Here is an 18371-nt window from a genome sequence, read left to right as displayed (position 1 = left end):
TTATATTTTTATTACTTTTTTGTACATCTTTTAATATTATATAACCTATGCTTTCTTAGGGTTTTGAAGGTTTTATCTTTACATAAGTGTCCTCGTTTCTTATCAGACACATATTTCATATCAGGACTGTGTCTGCCTATTGTTATATTTGTTATCTTTTGCTCTTTCTGACCAATATTGTTCCACATCCGCCAATTCAATGTGGAAAAGCTTGTGAATTAAAATTGATGAGTAAGCAAACGATATCACTCTTATTTAAAAACAAAACCTTTAAATTTAATTGGATATTAATTATTCCTGAATTGTATTAAGCAGATAGATCAGGATAGATAAGCGAGGCTGAATATTATGATATCAGATTTTTCACGTTGAATATATGGTTTATCGTTCACCAATTAGCAGAAAAGCATTTTAATTTTTCCCTATTTCACATTCAGTCTTTCTCAGCCTTTTCTCTCTTTTCATGACATTTTCGAACGTTTTACTATCTTATTTAAGGATATCAATTTCATTGTTTTTTATCTTTAATTACAAAACGTTCGAAGTGACATTTACATAATTATTTGATCAAAAAACTATTAAATTCTTTATGCTCGCTGCTACAGAAGAGATATTTTGATTATTCGACAGTGCGTTTTGCCTAGAGGTGGACGATATACGTTTTTATTACATGTGCTACATTTGTTTTGATGGAAGTTTATTTTTTTACAAAGGAATCACCTGCCTCACTTTACATAATAGAACTCCGTGCCTATATTCCTCTTTAACGCATAGATGATGCCTTGATAAATATACCCTTAGGGCCCCCGGTTAAGAGGGCCTAATTGATATGAGGGGGGGGCCTAGTATAGAGAAAGATAGAAAAATTTTAAGATTTTGATTTGCTGAAAGTGCAATATTTTACCATTTCATGTCAATCTGTCACTAAGATTTTCTAGAAATTAAATTCAAATAGCTTTTCTTGGAAAATATTTGGGTGTCATGGTTGTGACCAGTGGTTTTATTTCTGGCTTTAAAAAAAAGTTGAATTGGTTTGAACAAAAAAAATTATCAACCGAGAAATGTGGATTTGAAAAAAATATATCCTGCCAATATCGAATTAAATTCTTGAGATATGTGCTTTTTTATCAGTTAAAATGCATAACTACCAAGATAAAAATGGTGTAGGGATTAATTTTTAACTTAACCATCTGCTAAATCATTTAGTCTGCTACTGTAAATCATTTGGTCTTAAGACTACTGATGTAATATTAGCAATAGTTCTAGGTTCTGGTTTTACTTACACATTTGATAAGCTCTGCAAATTACTTACTAATTAAATGAAATTTTAAATGATTTACTATTTGTTTATATTTTTCTCATTTCAGATAATTTGCAAAATTACAAAAAAAATCAATTACTTTCCATTTGACATTGATGTTTTCACTTGTTGATGGTTGTAGTGTAAGAGTTTTGATAAATGCCCTCTTTCAGTTTTGGCCTGAAAGATGGAGGATGGCGCTTACTTTACCGTCGTAAATACACCATTGGCCTTGTTCTAACATTATTAGTTTTTCTTCGGAGTATTTTCTATCATGTACCTGCTATTCATTTCACTCTCCGCCAGAACACAAAGCGAGTACCTTTTGTTTACAAAGATGTTGTTATAAACCCGACTGTTGATCACGGTACAAATTTATTTGCACTGATATTGGTTAGTTCAAGCCCTCATTCCGAGGCTCATCGTCAGAAACGAGATGCTATCCGTAAAACATGGGGTAATTGTGCCAATCTTCTTACTATGTATCGTGAATCACGTCACCTGCCTAAAGATATAGCTTGTAAACTTGTCTTCTTCATAGCACGCTCAGATCATGACGAGGCTATCCGAAAAGAAGCTAACGAAAATAATGATGTCTTATTGGTTGACTATACTGATCGTTATTCAGCTATCACTTTAAAATTAATGGTTGCTTTCAAGTGGGCCAGCAGCTTGAACCCATCGTTCATACTCAAGACAGATGATGATGTTTATATCCACACACCCAAGTTATTTGGGGGTCTTGTACGTGAAACTGATGGTGATTTTTATGGTGGGATTGTCTTAGAAGGAAGCAAGGTGCAGCGCGAAGTTGGTCACCGGCATTATATATCTAGAGAACAGTACAAAGATGATTATTATCCACCGTACTGCAAAGGAGCAATGTATGTGTTCAGTGGTAATCTATTACCAAGGATTTTATACGCAGCTGATTACGTCCCGTACATGCATGTAGACGATGCTTACGTAGGGCTTCTAATGTACTACATAGGCGTTGAAGTGGAAAATCTACATTTTTTTGTTCACTTCAAAACAGTTTTTCTAGCATTTCCGTACACTCTTACTGATTGTGCTATTAACCGGATCATTGCTATTAGTGATAGTTTCCAAGCAGACATGATTTATTCCATCCATGAGAGAATCAAAGCTTCAGAGAATATGTTGTTGACAAGATATTTATGTTATACGGACAGTAGAGCAACAATTATTGTGGTTTGTTTGCTCATTATCATTGTGGTCACTGTATATAATGTTTTGAAGAATGCAAGAATCATCGGTTTTCATTACAAGCAATAAATTATTTTGGTTTTATTATTTTGGGACTTTCATTTTTTAATAGCTTCAGTCCTTTCATTTTGAGAGAATGTTAATATATAAAGGTATACCCCGGTGTCCACAAAATACATATTTTTTTTTTATAAGCAAGTGTCTGTCCCTACATCAGGCTCACATTATGCTTAGCATTCTATTGTTCTTAAACAATAGAGCCATTGTCCTGCCATTGTTTAGGCACCAACAACTGAGCCTGCATATGCTTATAAACGTTATGCTTATAAAAGAAAAAACATGTACTTCAGATATTATCGACCCATATAAAAGGAAGTGTGTCCAGTTTCATAACTGGCTAGCCCATCACCTTGTTTTCAATTCTGGTTGTTAACGTTTGAGAATCGTAAATTTAGAAAACAACATGGCCGACTAGTGGACTATAAAACTAAACTCACTTCCATGAGAAATCTGTATAATGATATCTGTGGTATCGATCTCTTTCAGCAAAACAAATGACTCTAAGTGCTCAGATTGATTTGAGTTTCCTTGGTAACAAAAATTTACATTTTACGAAAAGCGAGATGAGAACACTTAAAAAAGGTATTTGATATTTCCTCCTTGATGTACAATCTCCAAGACACTCTTTTTTTATAACAACCAGTAGATTTTTGATGAGGCTTGGCTGTTCTCATTTTTTTGGCACTTTGAGCCTAAAATTGTTCTTATTCTGTTCTTATTTAAAATGGAGTGAAATTGAACTATTTTGACCCCTGAATTGCTTGAAATTGAGTAATTCCAGGCTCAGATTGTTCTTAAATTGTTATTTTTGTTTTATGGCGATTTTGAGCCTCATTGTTCTTATAAAATTGTTCTTACAAGTTATAGATGTATTTACTGGGTGTCCGTTTATTGGTTGTTCAGTTGATCAGTTTAAAATATTATACGTGTTAATTTCCTTGATTGAAAATATTATAATTTTAAAAAGACAAATTATATATTATTGGAAATAGTTTCTCAATATTCTTATATATAATAAAAAATGCTCAAAAAGAACTAAAAAGTTTTGATTTAATGGCTGGATGCTTTATTCTTAAATTATACTTGGATTGTGTTGAGTTGTTTGTCATTTTTTCGTAACATTAGTTATCCCTATATTAGAATAATTATCATGCATGCAAGATTTTTGTAAATTAGAGTTAAGTTTTTTTTTAATTTGGAATTTTTAATAGCAAAAATAGCAGTCAATCGTTCCATAATTTAATAAATTATTTTGTTATCAAAATTATTCATTTTTCAATATTATAGAAATGCTTCTTTTCTGAGAGTGGTATTTTCCTCGCTAATTTTCGATAGAAAATGGTGATTTTTCTGTAGAGGATAGAACATGTTTTTTTCCTACTTTCCTAGGTCACTTTTTTTTTTTTGCTTTTTTTTTCCTCACGCATCCTGATTGTTTGAACAAATTTAATGCTCATTTTGAAAATGTGCTTTAGATTGTTGTTTACTTTCATCTTTTATTACTCAGGTTACAAAAAATAAATCAAAAGATTATAAAAATAATTTTCTATAGAAAATAAGAGAATATGCCAGGAAGAATCGAAGGCAAATGTTTGGTTTGCGATGAAACAGATGCAAAGTATAGATGCCCTAAATGTAAGATCGTATAGTAAGTATTTATCACAATTTCACTTTTCAATATTATAGGCATCTTATCCAGCTGATTTTGATCTGTAGATGAAATGCAGAAAAGGTTATCGTTTCCAATGTATTAAAGATTATTAATTCCAATGTTTATTGGCCCTACGTCAAGGTAGAGCGTCTAACTACGTTACACGTTACGCAAGGGTGCGGGTTCAATTCCCGGCCGGGTTATTCTTAAGATTTACACAATGGTGCTTGATTCTTCTTAGCTTGATGCTCAGCAGTTAAGAGAAAGATTAACACTAAGTGGTGAAATACAGGGAGAGTGGCGCCCTCCCTTACCAGTGGGTACACAATACAGCTAGAGAAAAGGGAGCCTTCGGGTCGGTCGCTAAGTGAATTACTAAATGTATTTTTGTATTGACTCATATTTAGTTCTCATTCTTAAAACTAACTCTATTAAGTAGATTTAGAAGAGAAAACATCAACACCCTGATCTTATACATCTCTTCTTCATTTTAACTTAATCCTCCTCTCTTGCAGCCCTTCTATTTCTCAGGTCACGAATACTAAAACGGCATTTTGATTTTGTTTTTTTCTTTTTTCAGTTGTTCGCTGGTATGTTTCAAGCCACACAAAGGTAACTTGATTTTACTGTTTTTTTGTTAACTCAGATGTCATTATTACTTAGGGTTATTAATGATTTTGAGACACAACCTTCTTACTTGATATCCCCCATAACCTTGTTTGAAAAATATTGATCCCAAGGTTTTCCATAGATTTTATTTAATTGTTGATTGTTTTGTTTGTATTTATGATATGCACCATTGCAATGTCTTCCACGGACACGATAGCTGATTGGTTGAAAGTGACGTATTAACTGACTTTACGTCACTCACAACCAATTAATTGGGTCCGTGATGTAATGTCAGAAGACATTGCAATGTTGCATACCATGAATACCGCTTTTTTGTTTGCGTACAACACAAAATTCAAAGGAAAAGTACAAATGTATAAACTAACACAAATTATTCTCAATTCCGACCAGAGGAGAAGGCTCCATCCTGACCCCCTCCTCCCTTGAAAGACTCTTTATTTGTGGTCTACCTTTTATTTATTTTTTTTACCACTCTTAAGCTGCGAGGGCCAATGTTTTAGTTCGAATTGCAGAAAGATTCGAATTATAGAGATTGGCGTTAGAGTGAGAGTTGAGTTATTAACATTAGGATAGCTAGTGAATGAGATATCAAGGCGCACGAATCGGAAATTTATTCCTGACTTCAACATACCATGTTAATGTGTTTATACTTGTAGTACGGTCTCTTTTCGACTGGTCTTTTCTGTATTAAGAAAACATTTTTCACGACTCTTATATCAAAATAATCTCCTTTTCTATAAATCAATGCTCCATCAACGATAAATGGTCTACATCAAAATGACGCAGTTGACCCTCGCTAATTCGAATTCGAACGAAAAGTCTAATTTATTTGAATCAGGTTCAGAATAGTAGAGAGTATTTAACGAAAGTTTAGCCTCGACGGGAACTAAAATTTAATTAGAATGATAGAAGTGCAAGAGTACTTTATTCTTTTTTATCAACCAACGCAGAGAGTTGTGCCAATACTGTTCAACAACCCATGACAAAGTTAGATGACAGAAACTAAAATTTAATTTGAATGATAGAAGTGCAAGAGTACTTTATTCTTTTTTATCAACCAACGCAGAGAGTTGTGCCAATACTGTTCAACAACCCATGACAAAGTTAGATGACAGAAACTAAAATTTAATTAGAATGATAGAAGTGCTAGAGTACTTTATTCTTCTTTATCAACCAACGCAGAGAGTTGTTGCCAATACTGTTCAACAACCCATGGCAAAGTTAGATGACAGAAACTAAAATTTAATTAGAATGATAGAAGTGCTAGAGTACTTTATTCTTCTTTATCAACCAACGCAGAGAGTTGTGCCAATACTGTTCAACAACCCATGACAAAGTTAGATGACAGAAACTAAAATTTAATTAGAATGATAGAAGTGCTAGAGTACTTTATTCTTCTTTATCAACCAACGCAGAGAGTTGTGCCAATACTGTTCAACAACCCATGGCAAAGTTAGATGACAGAAACTAAAATTTAATTAGAATGATAGAAATGCGAGAGTACTTTATTCTTCTTTATCAACCAACCCAGAGAGTTGTACCAATACTGTTCAACAACCCATGACAAAGTTAGATGACAGAAACTAAAATTTAATTAGAATGATAGAAGTGCTAGAGTACTTTATTCTTCTTTATCAACCAACGCAGAGAGTTGTGCCAATACTGTTCAACAACCCTTGGCAAAGTTAGATGACAGAAACTAAAATTTAATTAGAATGATAGAAATGCGAGAGTGCTTTATTCTTCTTTATCAACCAACCCAGAGAGTTGTGCCAATACTGTTCAACAACCCATGACAAAGTTAGATAACAGAAACTAAAATTTAATTAGAATGATAGAAGTGCTAGAGTACTTTATTCTTCTTTATCAACCAACGCAGAGAGTTGTGCCAATACTGTTCAACAACCCATGGCAAAGTTAGATGACAGAAACTAAAATTTAATTAGAATGATAGAAATGCGAGAGTACTTTATTCTTCTTTATCAACCAACGCAGAGAGTTGTACCAATACTGTTCAACAACCCATGGCAAAGTTAGATGACGGGAACTAAAATTTAATTTGAATGATAGAAGTGCAAGAGTACTTTATTCTTTTTTATCAACCAACGCAGAGAGTTGTGCCAATACTGTTCAACAACCCATGGCAAAGTTAGATGACAGAAACTAAAATTTAATTAGAATGATAGAAATGCGAGAGTGCTTTATTCTTCTTTATCAACCAACGCAGAGAGTTGTGCCAATACTGTTCAACAACCCACGACAAAGTTAGATGGCGGGAACTAAAATTTAATTAGAATGATAGAAGTGCTAGAGTACTTTATTCTTCTTTATCAACCAACGCAGAGAGTTGTGCCAATACTGTTCAACAACCCATGGCAAAGTTAGATGACAGAAACTAAAATTTAATTAGAATGATAGAAGTGCTAGAGTACTTTATTCTTCTTTATCAACCAACGCAGAGAGTTGTGCCAATACTGTTCAACAACCCATGACAAAGTTAGATGACAGAAACTAAAATTTAATTAGAATGATAGAAGTGCTAGAGTACTTTATTCTTCTTTATCAACCAACCCAGAGAGTTGTGCCAATACTGTTCAACAACCCATGACAAAGTTAGATGACAGAAATACAAAACCATCAAATGAAGCTACCATAAATACACCATTCGTGGGAGACGGAGGGGAAAGGATGAGCAACAATCTAACATCACCAGAGTCATCAGTACCACAACATCTGTTATTGACTGAGGAAAACGATCGCGTCCCAGAAGAACTCCTTCGGAAACTTGGTAAGAATGACTGGAATATCTCCTTGATTCTCTCCAAATATCTCCTTAACTCATTAACAAGTTTTTTGACCCCTTTCAGGTAACAAACCCTTATAGACCAGTAATTCAGGTCTCAGAAATTTCTGTAACTCAATAAAACCTTTCCACTGTAATACATATTGGCGTTCTGATCTTATAAACATATCGTTGTGGAACTTTTTATTTTTTTTATTTTTTTTATGATAAAAGCATTTTCGTTGAGTTTCATTAATGCGAATTACAATAAGGGCAATAAATTAGATTGAATAAGTTTGATTGAATGAATAAGTAATTAAAAAACAAAAACTGCCAGTGACACACTAGGACTGTTGCGAGTAAAAGTAGGCAAATGGCAACAAACAAATGGCCAAAAATATAAGCGAAACTGTTGTAGTTCTTGTAGTTCCCTTCATTTTCACTTTGGACATTTACATATTTCTAATTTTCAGCTCAGGCATTTTCTCCTACTTGACCTAATTTCTTTTGCTCTACACTAGCCTGTATGCGCATTTGAACGTCCCATAATCAGTTTAGTTAGGCCAACTTCCCATATCTTAGTTTTCCGTACCAGAAATATCTGTCCAAGCCCCCGCCTCAATATACGTCAGCAAAACTTTTTCTTGTTACTTTTTTTTTGAGTTCGGACACGAGAGATTATTACGTTTAGCTTTTGCTACGTAAAAATAATCTTCAGTTTTTTAAAATCTATTTTGAGCATTCTTTTACGATGCCCACGTTAGATGTTTCAAAACTTCTATTTTTGGAGGTCCTTGCAATTTGGAGATGTGAGAAAAATATATAAAATAGAAAATCTTAAACATGAAACTGCCAGTATTGAAACAATAATTTTCATTGCTTCAACTACGATAAAATAGGAAGTCCATAATTCGAACCTTTCTTACTCGTATGATAATTAAATCGGACCCCCGGTGGGGGGGGGGGTTGCAAGGAAAGCGGCCCTTAAGTTTGAGTCCTTTGGGATTAGCAGTATTTTTGTAAGGTCAATAAAGCATTTTGTAAGTCAAAATCTCGAAATGGCATCTATTTTTGAAGTAATTTACATGTAGTTGCGTGGTACGAAAGTAGTCACAGGTTGACATCTGTTCCGTGTAAGTTTTTCCGTTTCCAGTTTGCTGACGTGTAGGGATGAAAAAAAAAAACGGAAAAAAGAAATGATTTTCACCGAAGAAAAAAAAATCTATTGCAAGTTACATGCCCACGATCTGCACATAAGGCTTGAAGGAAAAGTACAACGACGAGGGGCTACTTACTACAAACACCAACTGAGAGTCTATAGCTTGTTTTGTTCTTTGTTTTCAATGATACCTACCATCTTGTTTTTGTAAAATCATTCCTTCTTTTATACTGTATTTTTCGATTGATAACTATAACTTATATTAGGAGTGGGCTATACAGGGTCATTTTCATTTTTTTCGTCTAATCATGTCAAACTAAATTTTCTTTAGCTCCGTATGGCATATCTAGGCAGGATCAAAAAGAATTTTTGAGATATTTTAAATATAAAAAATGTGGGAGCCCCTTTTCTGGCCCCCTATTAGACTCATATAAAGTATGACAAAAAAATCCCCAATTTGACCTGGAAACCTTAAAAATCATTCAATTTTGCTGCAATTTGGTACAAGTCCTCCTTGAATAACAATAATAACATTTTGTCAGTACTATTTAAAAATTTTCATCATCGGACGTTTTAGGGCGTGGCCAAACCCCAAAAAGGGCAAAAAGGATTGGGTAACTCTAGAAAACTTTGGAATGATATTTTTGCCCTAAAGTTTTGCATGCCTACCCTCAGTTATCTATCTTGACGAATCCTGAGAATATTTCCCAAAGTTAATTTGTTATTTCGTAAATAATTGCTTTGGTGTCCGTAAAAAAAGGGGAAATATAGACGGGCTAGGGCTCATTCATAAATCGTGTAATTCAATTGAAATTCCCTCTAGAAATTGGTATTCTTGATCCAAGAACAGTTTTGAAGCCTTTCAGAGTCGAAATTCATGTAAAAGTTTCAATTTTCCGCTTTCAGATCCCTTTTTACGTCTTCTGAACTTCACTGAGGTAGTGCTAAATTAAGGAAAGTGTTTTTATCACATAGAGCAAATTGTCGGCAGTTCTACGAGAATTTACATTATTTCAGATATAAAAGAAGTGCTTACAATTCACAAACATTAATTTTGATGGATTTTCTGTTGTTCAAGACCATAGAAATAAAAGGTTGTCAAGTTTTCATATATTTAGGACGAGAAGTCACTCCCTCTAGGTAGGAAAAATAAAATTTTTAAGATTTCACAATTTACACTGACAAATCTTCACCTGAAGAGGTAATGTGCCAAATTAAGTAGGAAAGAATGTTTTCTCGCCTTTATAGTCAAGCCTTCCTCTTTTTACCTGCGTAAAGCCTTTGGGCTACGCCCAAAATGTACAAAATTATAATTCTCGAATAAATGTTTTGTGTCCCTGAGAAGTGAATGTGCCAAATTTGAGCGGAATTCAATTTCTGTGTGTCTCATTTCCAACATAATTTGGGTAGTTGGGTAGATGGAAAAAGATTGATTTGAGGGCACAAACCTTAGTCTACAAAAAGACTTCCCACATTTTTTTTCTTCATTTTTGTTCAAAAATTCTATTTGATCCTGTCTACACTTATAATTTAGACCTCAAAAAAATTTTTTTTGAAAAATCACCCTGTATAGCCCACTCCTACTTATATTACAAGCATAAAACGGTGAACATAGTTTACAAAATCAGGATACATTAATATTCCAAACTAATCGGCATAATCTAAGAAAAAATTCGAAATCATGGAGAAATGAAGATGAAAAGTGAAGATGAAGAAAATCAAAACTTTAATGGATTGTTAACAATTAGTAGGGGGGAATTTGTTCGATTTTTTTAGATCAAAGCACTCATATATACATTTTTTTGAAAGCTAAGGGGTAGGGGAATCAAAATAACATGGCTGCCAATTTTCTTTCGGACACTTTGGTGCGTTCTTCGGACAAATATGACGGTCTCAGGCAAAAATCATAGGGTGAAAATTTATGGAAATTTTTGGCTTGAGAAAGAGAGTTGTTGTATACCTGTTGTATATTTTAGGAAAGCTCTCTGAGCCTTAAAACTAGTGTTTTTAGCCAGATATAGCTGCTTCGTCCACATTTTGCACTCAATATCTTCAGTACAGAAATCACCTATAATCACCGAACATTCGAGTTATGAAGGTTCGAGTAGTAGAACTTTTTTATAAGAGTTTGTTAGGTAATTTTCACGATGTCAACGTATTCATTCGAGTTAAGAGGACGTCGGAGTTAAGGAGACTCTATTGCAGATTTCTCTGACGCCCTATTCTCAGTCGAAGTTTATTCTTTGAATATACTGTTTTCCTTGAAAATAACAAATCGCTCATTTTATTTTCATCTATTATTTTCCAAAAAATCGGATGATTTGACGATAAAATGAATTTCAGGAAATGAGAATCTTTCGAAGATTTATCTCAAGACGCCTAAGCTCTGTAAACATTTCCTAAACTCTTTTTCGAAAAAGGTCTGGCGTAGATTAAAACATTTGATAATTAACTAGTGTAGGTTACCGCCCCATTTTGAAGATTAATAAAAACAGGCTGGATCAGGCTTCTGCTTATCCTCTAGCGAACAAATTTTCTTACAGGAAGTATATCTAACAAGAGGTCTGCGATTCAGACTAAGGCCAAATGGAAATATTTCAGTTAGTCTGTGCCATAACAGAGGCCCCCAACGATTCGATCGTAATACTTCAGAAAGCCTGGAGTTATATGTTGTGTAAGCCGAACTTAAAATTTCGAAATATGAAGAAATACCCAGAATTGCCATTATATTTTGACCAGTTTGTAGGCTGTTTTAAAACATCTATCATAAAATAACGTTATGTATCATTTGAAATCCATTCGAAATCAGGGAATTAAAGTAAAAGTTTCGTTTTTAAGTAAGAGTGATATCGTTTGCTTACTCATCACTTTTAATTTACAAGGTTTTTCATATTGGACTGACACGGATGTGGAGCAAGATGATCAGAAAGAGGGAAAGAAAAACATTTTTTGTTTATATCAGCAAAATATAACAATAGCAAGACACTGTCCCGACATGAAATATGTGTCTGATATGAAATGGAAACACTTATGTAAAAATAAAACCTTTAAACGGAAAGTAAAATCCATAAAAAATTTGCGTAATTATCAAAATTTGATCAGGTCAAGTGTACCGCAATTTAGTTTGCTTTATCTGATTCCTATCTGATTTTCATTTTGGATAGGATTAATAGGATTAATTCTTCATTTAATCTCAAGAGAGACGATTGAAAGAAAGAAGAACATCTTGTTATTCGCGTATTTTCATTTTTATCAAAAAAGGGGCAAAAAATATTGTTAGGCTTTTCACTAGAAACTTTCGGTAATAAAAGAAGTGAAATGACCTCACCCTCATCTTTCTGTTGATGAAAATACACGTTGTTTTTCTCTAAGAATATCGAAAAATTTTAAAGCCTTGGCTTTTTGAGTTTTAAGGCTAAAAATGTTCTTAACATGTTCTTATTTTCGTCATTTTTTTAATCATTTTTGTCCATTATCCTTTGAAATCGGGTGTTTTAGAGTTTGCAAAGCCTTAGAATGTTCTTAAGTTGTTCTTAACATTTTGGCTATCGAAGCCTTATGTTCTTATATAGTTTGTCCTTATAAAAAACGTGTATCTTTTTTGAGTTAGTTCTTCATCTTCGTTTTCGTTTTAATTCGCTTAAAAAGATTTTCTATTTATTTTAACGAGAAAACGAAAGTGCGATGAACAAAGGGAAGTATCCCTCCTCTATTATTTGTTTTCACTCTCCACCTTACGGAGTTTAACTTTGCAGTATAGCTTTAATGATAAGATTTATATCTCTCCTGCGTAGGAGAGATTCTAGACATGTGTATCTTTTAAAAAAGACGCAAAAACGCGTTTTGAGTTAGTCGTATCTATGCAAGGTTGCGCTCAACGACTTTCAGAACATTCTCTGACGTCTTCAAAATAAGAAAAAGAAAGAACGAAGAAGAAGAAGGACGTGAAAAGTGTGCTGTTTTTCTCATCAAACTTCAAGACTTAAGGACAAGACGAGAAATCAACGAGGTCAACGCAGAAGCAACAAAGCTTACGGATTTAATACTGCGATTGAGGTTTTATTGTTTGTTTAAATACGATATAACTTTTCATCGCCCTGTTCATTGGTTGAAAGGTGTCAAATTATATTAAAAACTAACATAAAAGTTGAGCTTATTTTTGGGATATCATTAAGAAAAATAAAAGACCTTGTTATTGGATCATCTTGTTTCGAGTACTTATTTGAACTTGAGTGGAACTTGATTTAAAAAAAACATCTTTTCGGTACCCCGATCTTACATTTATTATAAGACTTTAGTTTAGCAATCGTTTAATCATTTGACCAGTAAGAAACTGCAAGAAGACATTATTTGTAGAAAATTAATGGACCTTGTAGACTTAATCATACCGACAGGTATTCTTACACCAACAACTATAGTCTTCTTCAAGAGTTGATTTGACTGAAGTTGATTGACAGGCAATCTTCAAAGATAAGACAAGTTCTTTTTACAATAATCGCTGGCATCTCACCCACAATAAACAGTGTTGAAAGCGAGAATGTTGATTATGCCTTTCTTTACCAAGAAACAGAAACAAAACCAACAACACCAACAAGCAGTTGAAATCGAAATTGAAGATCCTAATCATAACAATAAAATGGATGAAGATACGTTAAAGAAATTACATTTGTATCAAAAGAGAACGTACGCAAATCAAGAACAAAGTCGACGTCGCTCTATACAACGTCATGCTCCTAATACATCGCGCAACGGACATTCACCGTTTCTGCAACGTTCTAGAACGGTGTCGGCGCCAACTTATCATTTATACGTTGCCAGGGATAACATGAACGAACCGAATCGGCACCGTGTGAATAGTGCTGACAATGCATCACGTTCTTCCGGTCGAATACCGGAAAACGTTGAAAATCCGTCCGCATCTGACTGCTCGAATGACTCTCCGCAAAAGACAATATGTGAAAAAGTCGGAAGTATTAAGCTTTCGAAATTACCGGTAACGAAATCCTTCAGCTCTGACGGTGCCGAGTTGAGTAGGACGGAAGGTTGTTCTTCACCGTCTTCTGTTAAGAAGAAAAATATCCTAACCTCTTGCGTACACGCGTACAAGGATGATAAAACATCCTAACCTTTTGTGTATATTGGTGATAAATATTCATTTATTCATTCTATGCATAGATCACTTGTAATCAAAACTTGGGACGATATTGACTTCTTTATTGTTGGGTTTTTGTTTGAGAACTCTTATGGAATAAAACAGTTCTGACCTTAATTAATGGATTGTTACGTATATGAACGTTGAAAGAAAATTGTGACTTGAAGTAGCATGTTTAGGTTAAGTGACAAGGATCGTGTTGCAAGATTGACGTCATTTATCGTGTGGTGTATTTTGTAGTTTGATACAAAAATTGAATTTATATTGTGAAGGTGCAACATATCTTCTTTTAAAGTCATTTATCACATTTTAAAGTTCTAAATGTTGTAACGTTTCGATCCCTTTAAATTTATTAAAGATTTGGTATATATTGATCAAAATAAAACAGATTAGATATTACAACTAGACATTTTCTTTTTCCCTTGACAAGTGGGAAGTAAGTTTATCTTGGCGATTCCAATCTAAGACATTGTTAAAGTTTGCAAATAGCCTGTCATTTGTTAATCTCCGGGCCGATTCTGATACTCCAGACTGGCACGTATTCACTCTAAAGGTCATGGCTCCGTAAGGGAATCTGCTCAGCTAGGTGCACCGCCTTGTTCTTTTTTGGGATTAATGTTAAATTAGCTTTTGCGCGCATTGAGTGGCTAAAGCAAAACAGGTCGCAGCAGAATTAAAAGCCAATCACAACAATAAACATTATAACCATGCGCTTTCGCTTTCGATTTCAAGTAAAAGGTGGTATTGAATGTTTTTGCTGAACAACGACATACCCCTTTTAGAGCAAAGAGTGGATGTACAGACTCGGCATATAACCAAGTTCCTTGGTATGACCTATAAAATTTTAAATACGGAGAGAAGAGAAATTTCTCGGAATTCGGACATCTTTTAGGTTATTTGGCAAATCCACCAACCATCTTTTTCTCGAATAAGTTGAAAATTTGCCATCGTTTTTAGAAGTTTCCTTTTTCCTTATTTCTTCATAAGTATCCGTGAAAAGCACCTCAAACAATCGATGGAAATTAATATGAAATGAAAAAAGTTGTTTCTCTCTTGTTTGCGATGTTTTTTTCATTTTCATTTACCGATGGTGTTTGCCGAATGTTATTAACACAGTTGAATAAATCTTTGTGACGTCTTTATTTAGCGCATTGCCTAGATATCACTAAGTCGACTCATATCTCAACGTCATAGCTCCTTTATTTTAGCACAAGACCGTTAATTTTCCAAAAGCATGGATCTTTAGTCGACTCGACCTATACCTTATCGGGGAAAACTTCGTCGGGGAAAAGTGACGAAATTTTGGACGTGTGATGAATATTTTCCCCGACGAAAATTTTCCCCGGCCTTAATGCGTTTACCAACTACCAGCAAGTGACGAATTTTTCCCCTACGAAAATTTTCCCCGACAAAAATCTTCCCCGACGAAAATTTTCCCCGATGAGGTAAATAACATCGCTGGCTCATCACCAGTTTTTGGCAGTAGTCAGGATGTACACAGATCCTTTTTACAGTGGAGTTTCCAAAACCCAAACACACACGGTATAGACACAGGTTTAGAAGACATTTTTAACTGAAAAGACCAGCAAACTTCTTCGAATTAAAGAAAATCTAGAGTAAACTAGTAAATAAACTAGAGGATTTTTTTGACTTTCGTTTTCAAAAATTATATGAAAACAACAAAACTATAAAACATATTCCAAAATCCCATTAGACGATGTCATCGTTCTCCCCCCCCCCGGACCTTATTAGGACCCCGCAGTTTATTATCTGTGAGAATATTTTCAAGTTAGTACCCTATGGGTTAGTACCTTGCCTCTGTACCCCCTGTATTTTTGGGTTTTCAGAAGTACAATTTCCATCCCCCGGCAATTACGCCCCCCCTGTTTATTAAAATTCAACCCCCCCCGTTTATTTGGAACCTAAGAGTACAGTGATAGTAAAGGCGGGAAAATATGGCAGTATGGCGTTATGGCAGTATACGGAAAAAATCGGCGGGATCGTTTGCGAATCTTCTACGGCTTTGGGCTTATTTCTTAAATAGTGATCTAAAATCCCATCAAAGACGATAATAAAAATAAGTAATCTTTATAGCGCGTAATCTTTGCTTAAATTAGACCACTCAAAAAAAGGGATTATATGAAACAAACTATTTGTTTAGATAGAGCAAACAGCCAACATGAAGTGAAGGGAAGTGATTAGGCAAGAGAAGTCGAGAGTAAGGTCTAAATCGTAAAGATGGCGTATAATTTTCCTTCAGCCAGGAGCGTAGAATATCTGTGCTGCTGGATTTTGCAATGACAATAATAATGTTTCCTGATACATGAATTAAAAAAAAATTCCCAAAAGATTTAATAGTATATAGATAGAGAGGTCAAGACCACTCCTCCCTTAGGTAGGCGCACGCCTCCCAAAATTTTATTAATCAAAATGGAAATTTTATCTGAGATAGCCCCTTACATCACAACATCCTCTCTCGGAAAATAGGAAACCAAAAGAACAATAGGTTAAATTTTACGAAGAGGTAGCAAAATATTTTCAAGATTTGCCTTCTTAGAGGGGAAGGGGAGAAACGGCCGTTCAGATTTCCACGAAAATACTTATGCACCATGTGGTCACTTTTTCAGGACAGGCTGATAGGCCGATTGGCTGTGATTATGAAAATTTTTGAGTATGGATGGAATTCTTTTGTAGCCAATCACAATTCTTTAAACCACAAGGCAGATAGGGTTAGTTTGTATTTCTTGGATATTCAGCGAAAAACTCTGTTTTGAAATTTGGACTGAATAGTAAAGTAAATGATGCTTAATGGATTGGCTTTTCAATTTCATACTTCCTCCAACAGACTTTTTTCTTTTTCTTCAAAATTTCAGGTGATTCAAACCATTTGAAAGGTTTACTGAACAATAAACATCTTCGTGATATGTTGCATGAAATCAACACATCACAAAACCAATCCAAGACCATGGAAAAGGTGATGCAGATCCCAATTTTCACCGAATTTGTTGACGAATGTTTGAACGTTATCGAACCTGATGAGGAACAACCACAACAAATCATTGATCTATCTCTCACTTCAAGTTGAAAAAATGGTACACATACTTCAAGATGCCTTTGAAAGGTATTTTTATCTGGCTTTTGATTCACCTGGTAGTCACCTAGCTGGCACACAACGTTGTTTTAACGTTCAAGTAACGTTATTTGGACGTTATGAATGTCACATGGACGTTGTTTTGATGTTGTGTGCCGTTTGGTCAAAATTATACGTTGTGGAACAACACTCGTGTTCAATGATAAATAGACGAGCAACGAAAAGCAAACGAGATTTCAATAATGGTTTGCTTTAAGGGCTCTGGACATACCCAATTTTTCGATTTTACACTAACTGAAATGGCAATTTCTGCATTTTAAAAAGATTAATGTATAACTTTTTTTTATATGTCCTGTTAAACCTACCTTTTTAGAATTCAAAAATCGAAAAATTGATATGAAAAAATTTAATGAAGAAGAAAACGAAGAGTTTTTCGAAGAAGAGTATTTCACCTTTCAAAGCCCTAATCTCGGTAAAATCAAACATTTTGGAATTTTTTTTGGTTCAGGTGATGTATCTATTTAGTATCTAAAAATACAATTTCGGAAAATTTTTGTGGAAGTATCTTTCCTTTAAAATCTCCAAAAAACCCCATTTTTGGCAATTTTCTCCACTAAATTTCCATGCAAAAACAGCTATAACTTTGGATGTAGCCAAATAGAAAATTTTTCCGAAAAAATCTAAATAAAGAAATTATTTATCATTAACTTAAAAAAAGTTTGGAACAATAAAATGATTTCCCCAAGGAGATTAGGCTTTTTTTGTGAAAAGTATACCAATAATGTCGTTATAACGTTTTATTAAGGTCCATGCCACACTTATTCCTTAATTACTCATGATGTAATTACTTAAATTCGTTTTTTCAAAAACAGTTTGTTCTTAAACATGCCAAAGAAGCGAAAACATAAGGTTTTATCTTCAAATTCTGAAATTGATTTTTCACTATGACCAGAGCCTTAAAGCAATTTACCGTCCGAGATTTACATAATCTTATACACTTATCAACCCTTTGCGGCGCTTTTAAGGAGACTGGGAACAAAAATACAGGGGAAATTCTTCTCGACGATGGTATCGAAAACACAATTCATGATATTCATGACGTAATTAATGTATCTACGGAAGGATCCCGATTTTTGCCAGCAGTGGCAGATTTTGTACAACTTTTGTCTAGTTTAAATTTGCCACTACTGGCTAAAACCGGGGTATTTCCGTAGAAAACATTACGTTATGAAGATCATGAATTGTAGGAATACTCTATTAGCTGTAGCCTAAAATGCCGTGCGCTGAGAATAAGTCTTCCTTGTAAATTTATTACCAGT

General features: G+C 34.2%; 2 protein-coding genes across 3 annotated transcripts; both read left to right on the top strand.

The window, feature by feature from the left end:
* The first annotated feature begins 1366 nt into the window (after positions 1-1366).
* LOC136824011 (beta-1,3-galactosyltransferase 5-like) lies at positions 1367-3570 on the top strand. The gene has a single exon (XM_067080169.1). It carries the CDS (start codon positions 1460-1462, stop codon positions 2594-2596), a length of 1137 nt encoding a protein of 378 aa, XP_066936270.1. The 5' UTR covers positions 1367-1459; the 3' UTR covers positions 2597-3570.
* Positions 3571-4095: 525 nt separating this feature from the next.
* Positions 4096-17636, top strand: LOC136823782 (zinc finger HIT domain-containing protein 3-like). Of its 2 annotated transcripts, XM_067079953.1 has the most exons (4): positions 4096-4235; positions 4819-4850; positions 7444-7656; positions 16835-17636. In XM_067079953.1, exons 1-4 carry the CDS (start codon positions 4153-4155, stop codon positions 17044-17046), a joined length of 540 nt encoding a protein of 179 aa, XP_066936054.1. In that variant the 5' UTR covers positions 4096-4152; the 3' UTR covers positions 17047-17636. The 2 variants fall into 2 exon arrangements, 1 of the variants encoding a protein (XP_066936054.1); XR_010849067.1 differs by lacking the exons at positions 7444-7656; positions 16835-17636 and adding an exon at positions 5819-5871.
* Positions 17637-18371: the final 735 nt, after the last annotated feature.

Source organism: Clytia hemisphaerica, unplaced genomic scaffold (genome assembly GCF_902728285.1).
Source record: "Clytia hemisphaerica strain Z4C2 unplaced genomic scaffold, Clytia hemisphaerica genome assembly, whole genome shotgun sequence".
In the NCBI taxonomy this organism is placed as follows: domain Eukaryota; kingdom Metazoa; phylum Cnidaria; class Hydrozoa; order Leptothecata; family Clytiidae; genus Clytia; species Clytia hemisphaerica.
The sequence above is the reverse complement of the archived record's forward strand: the minus strand, read 5'-3'. Positions and strand labels throughout refer to the sequence as shown.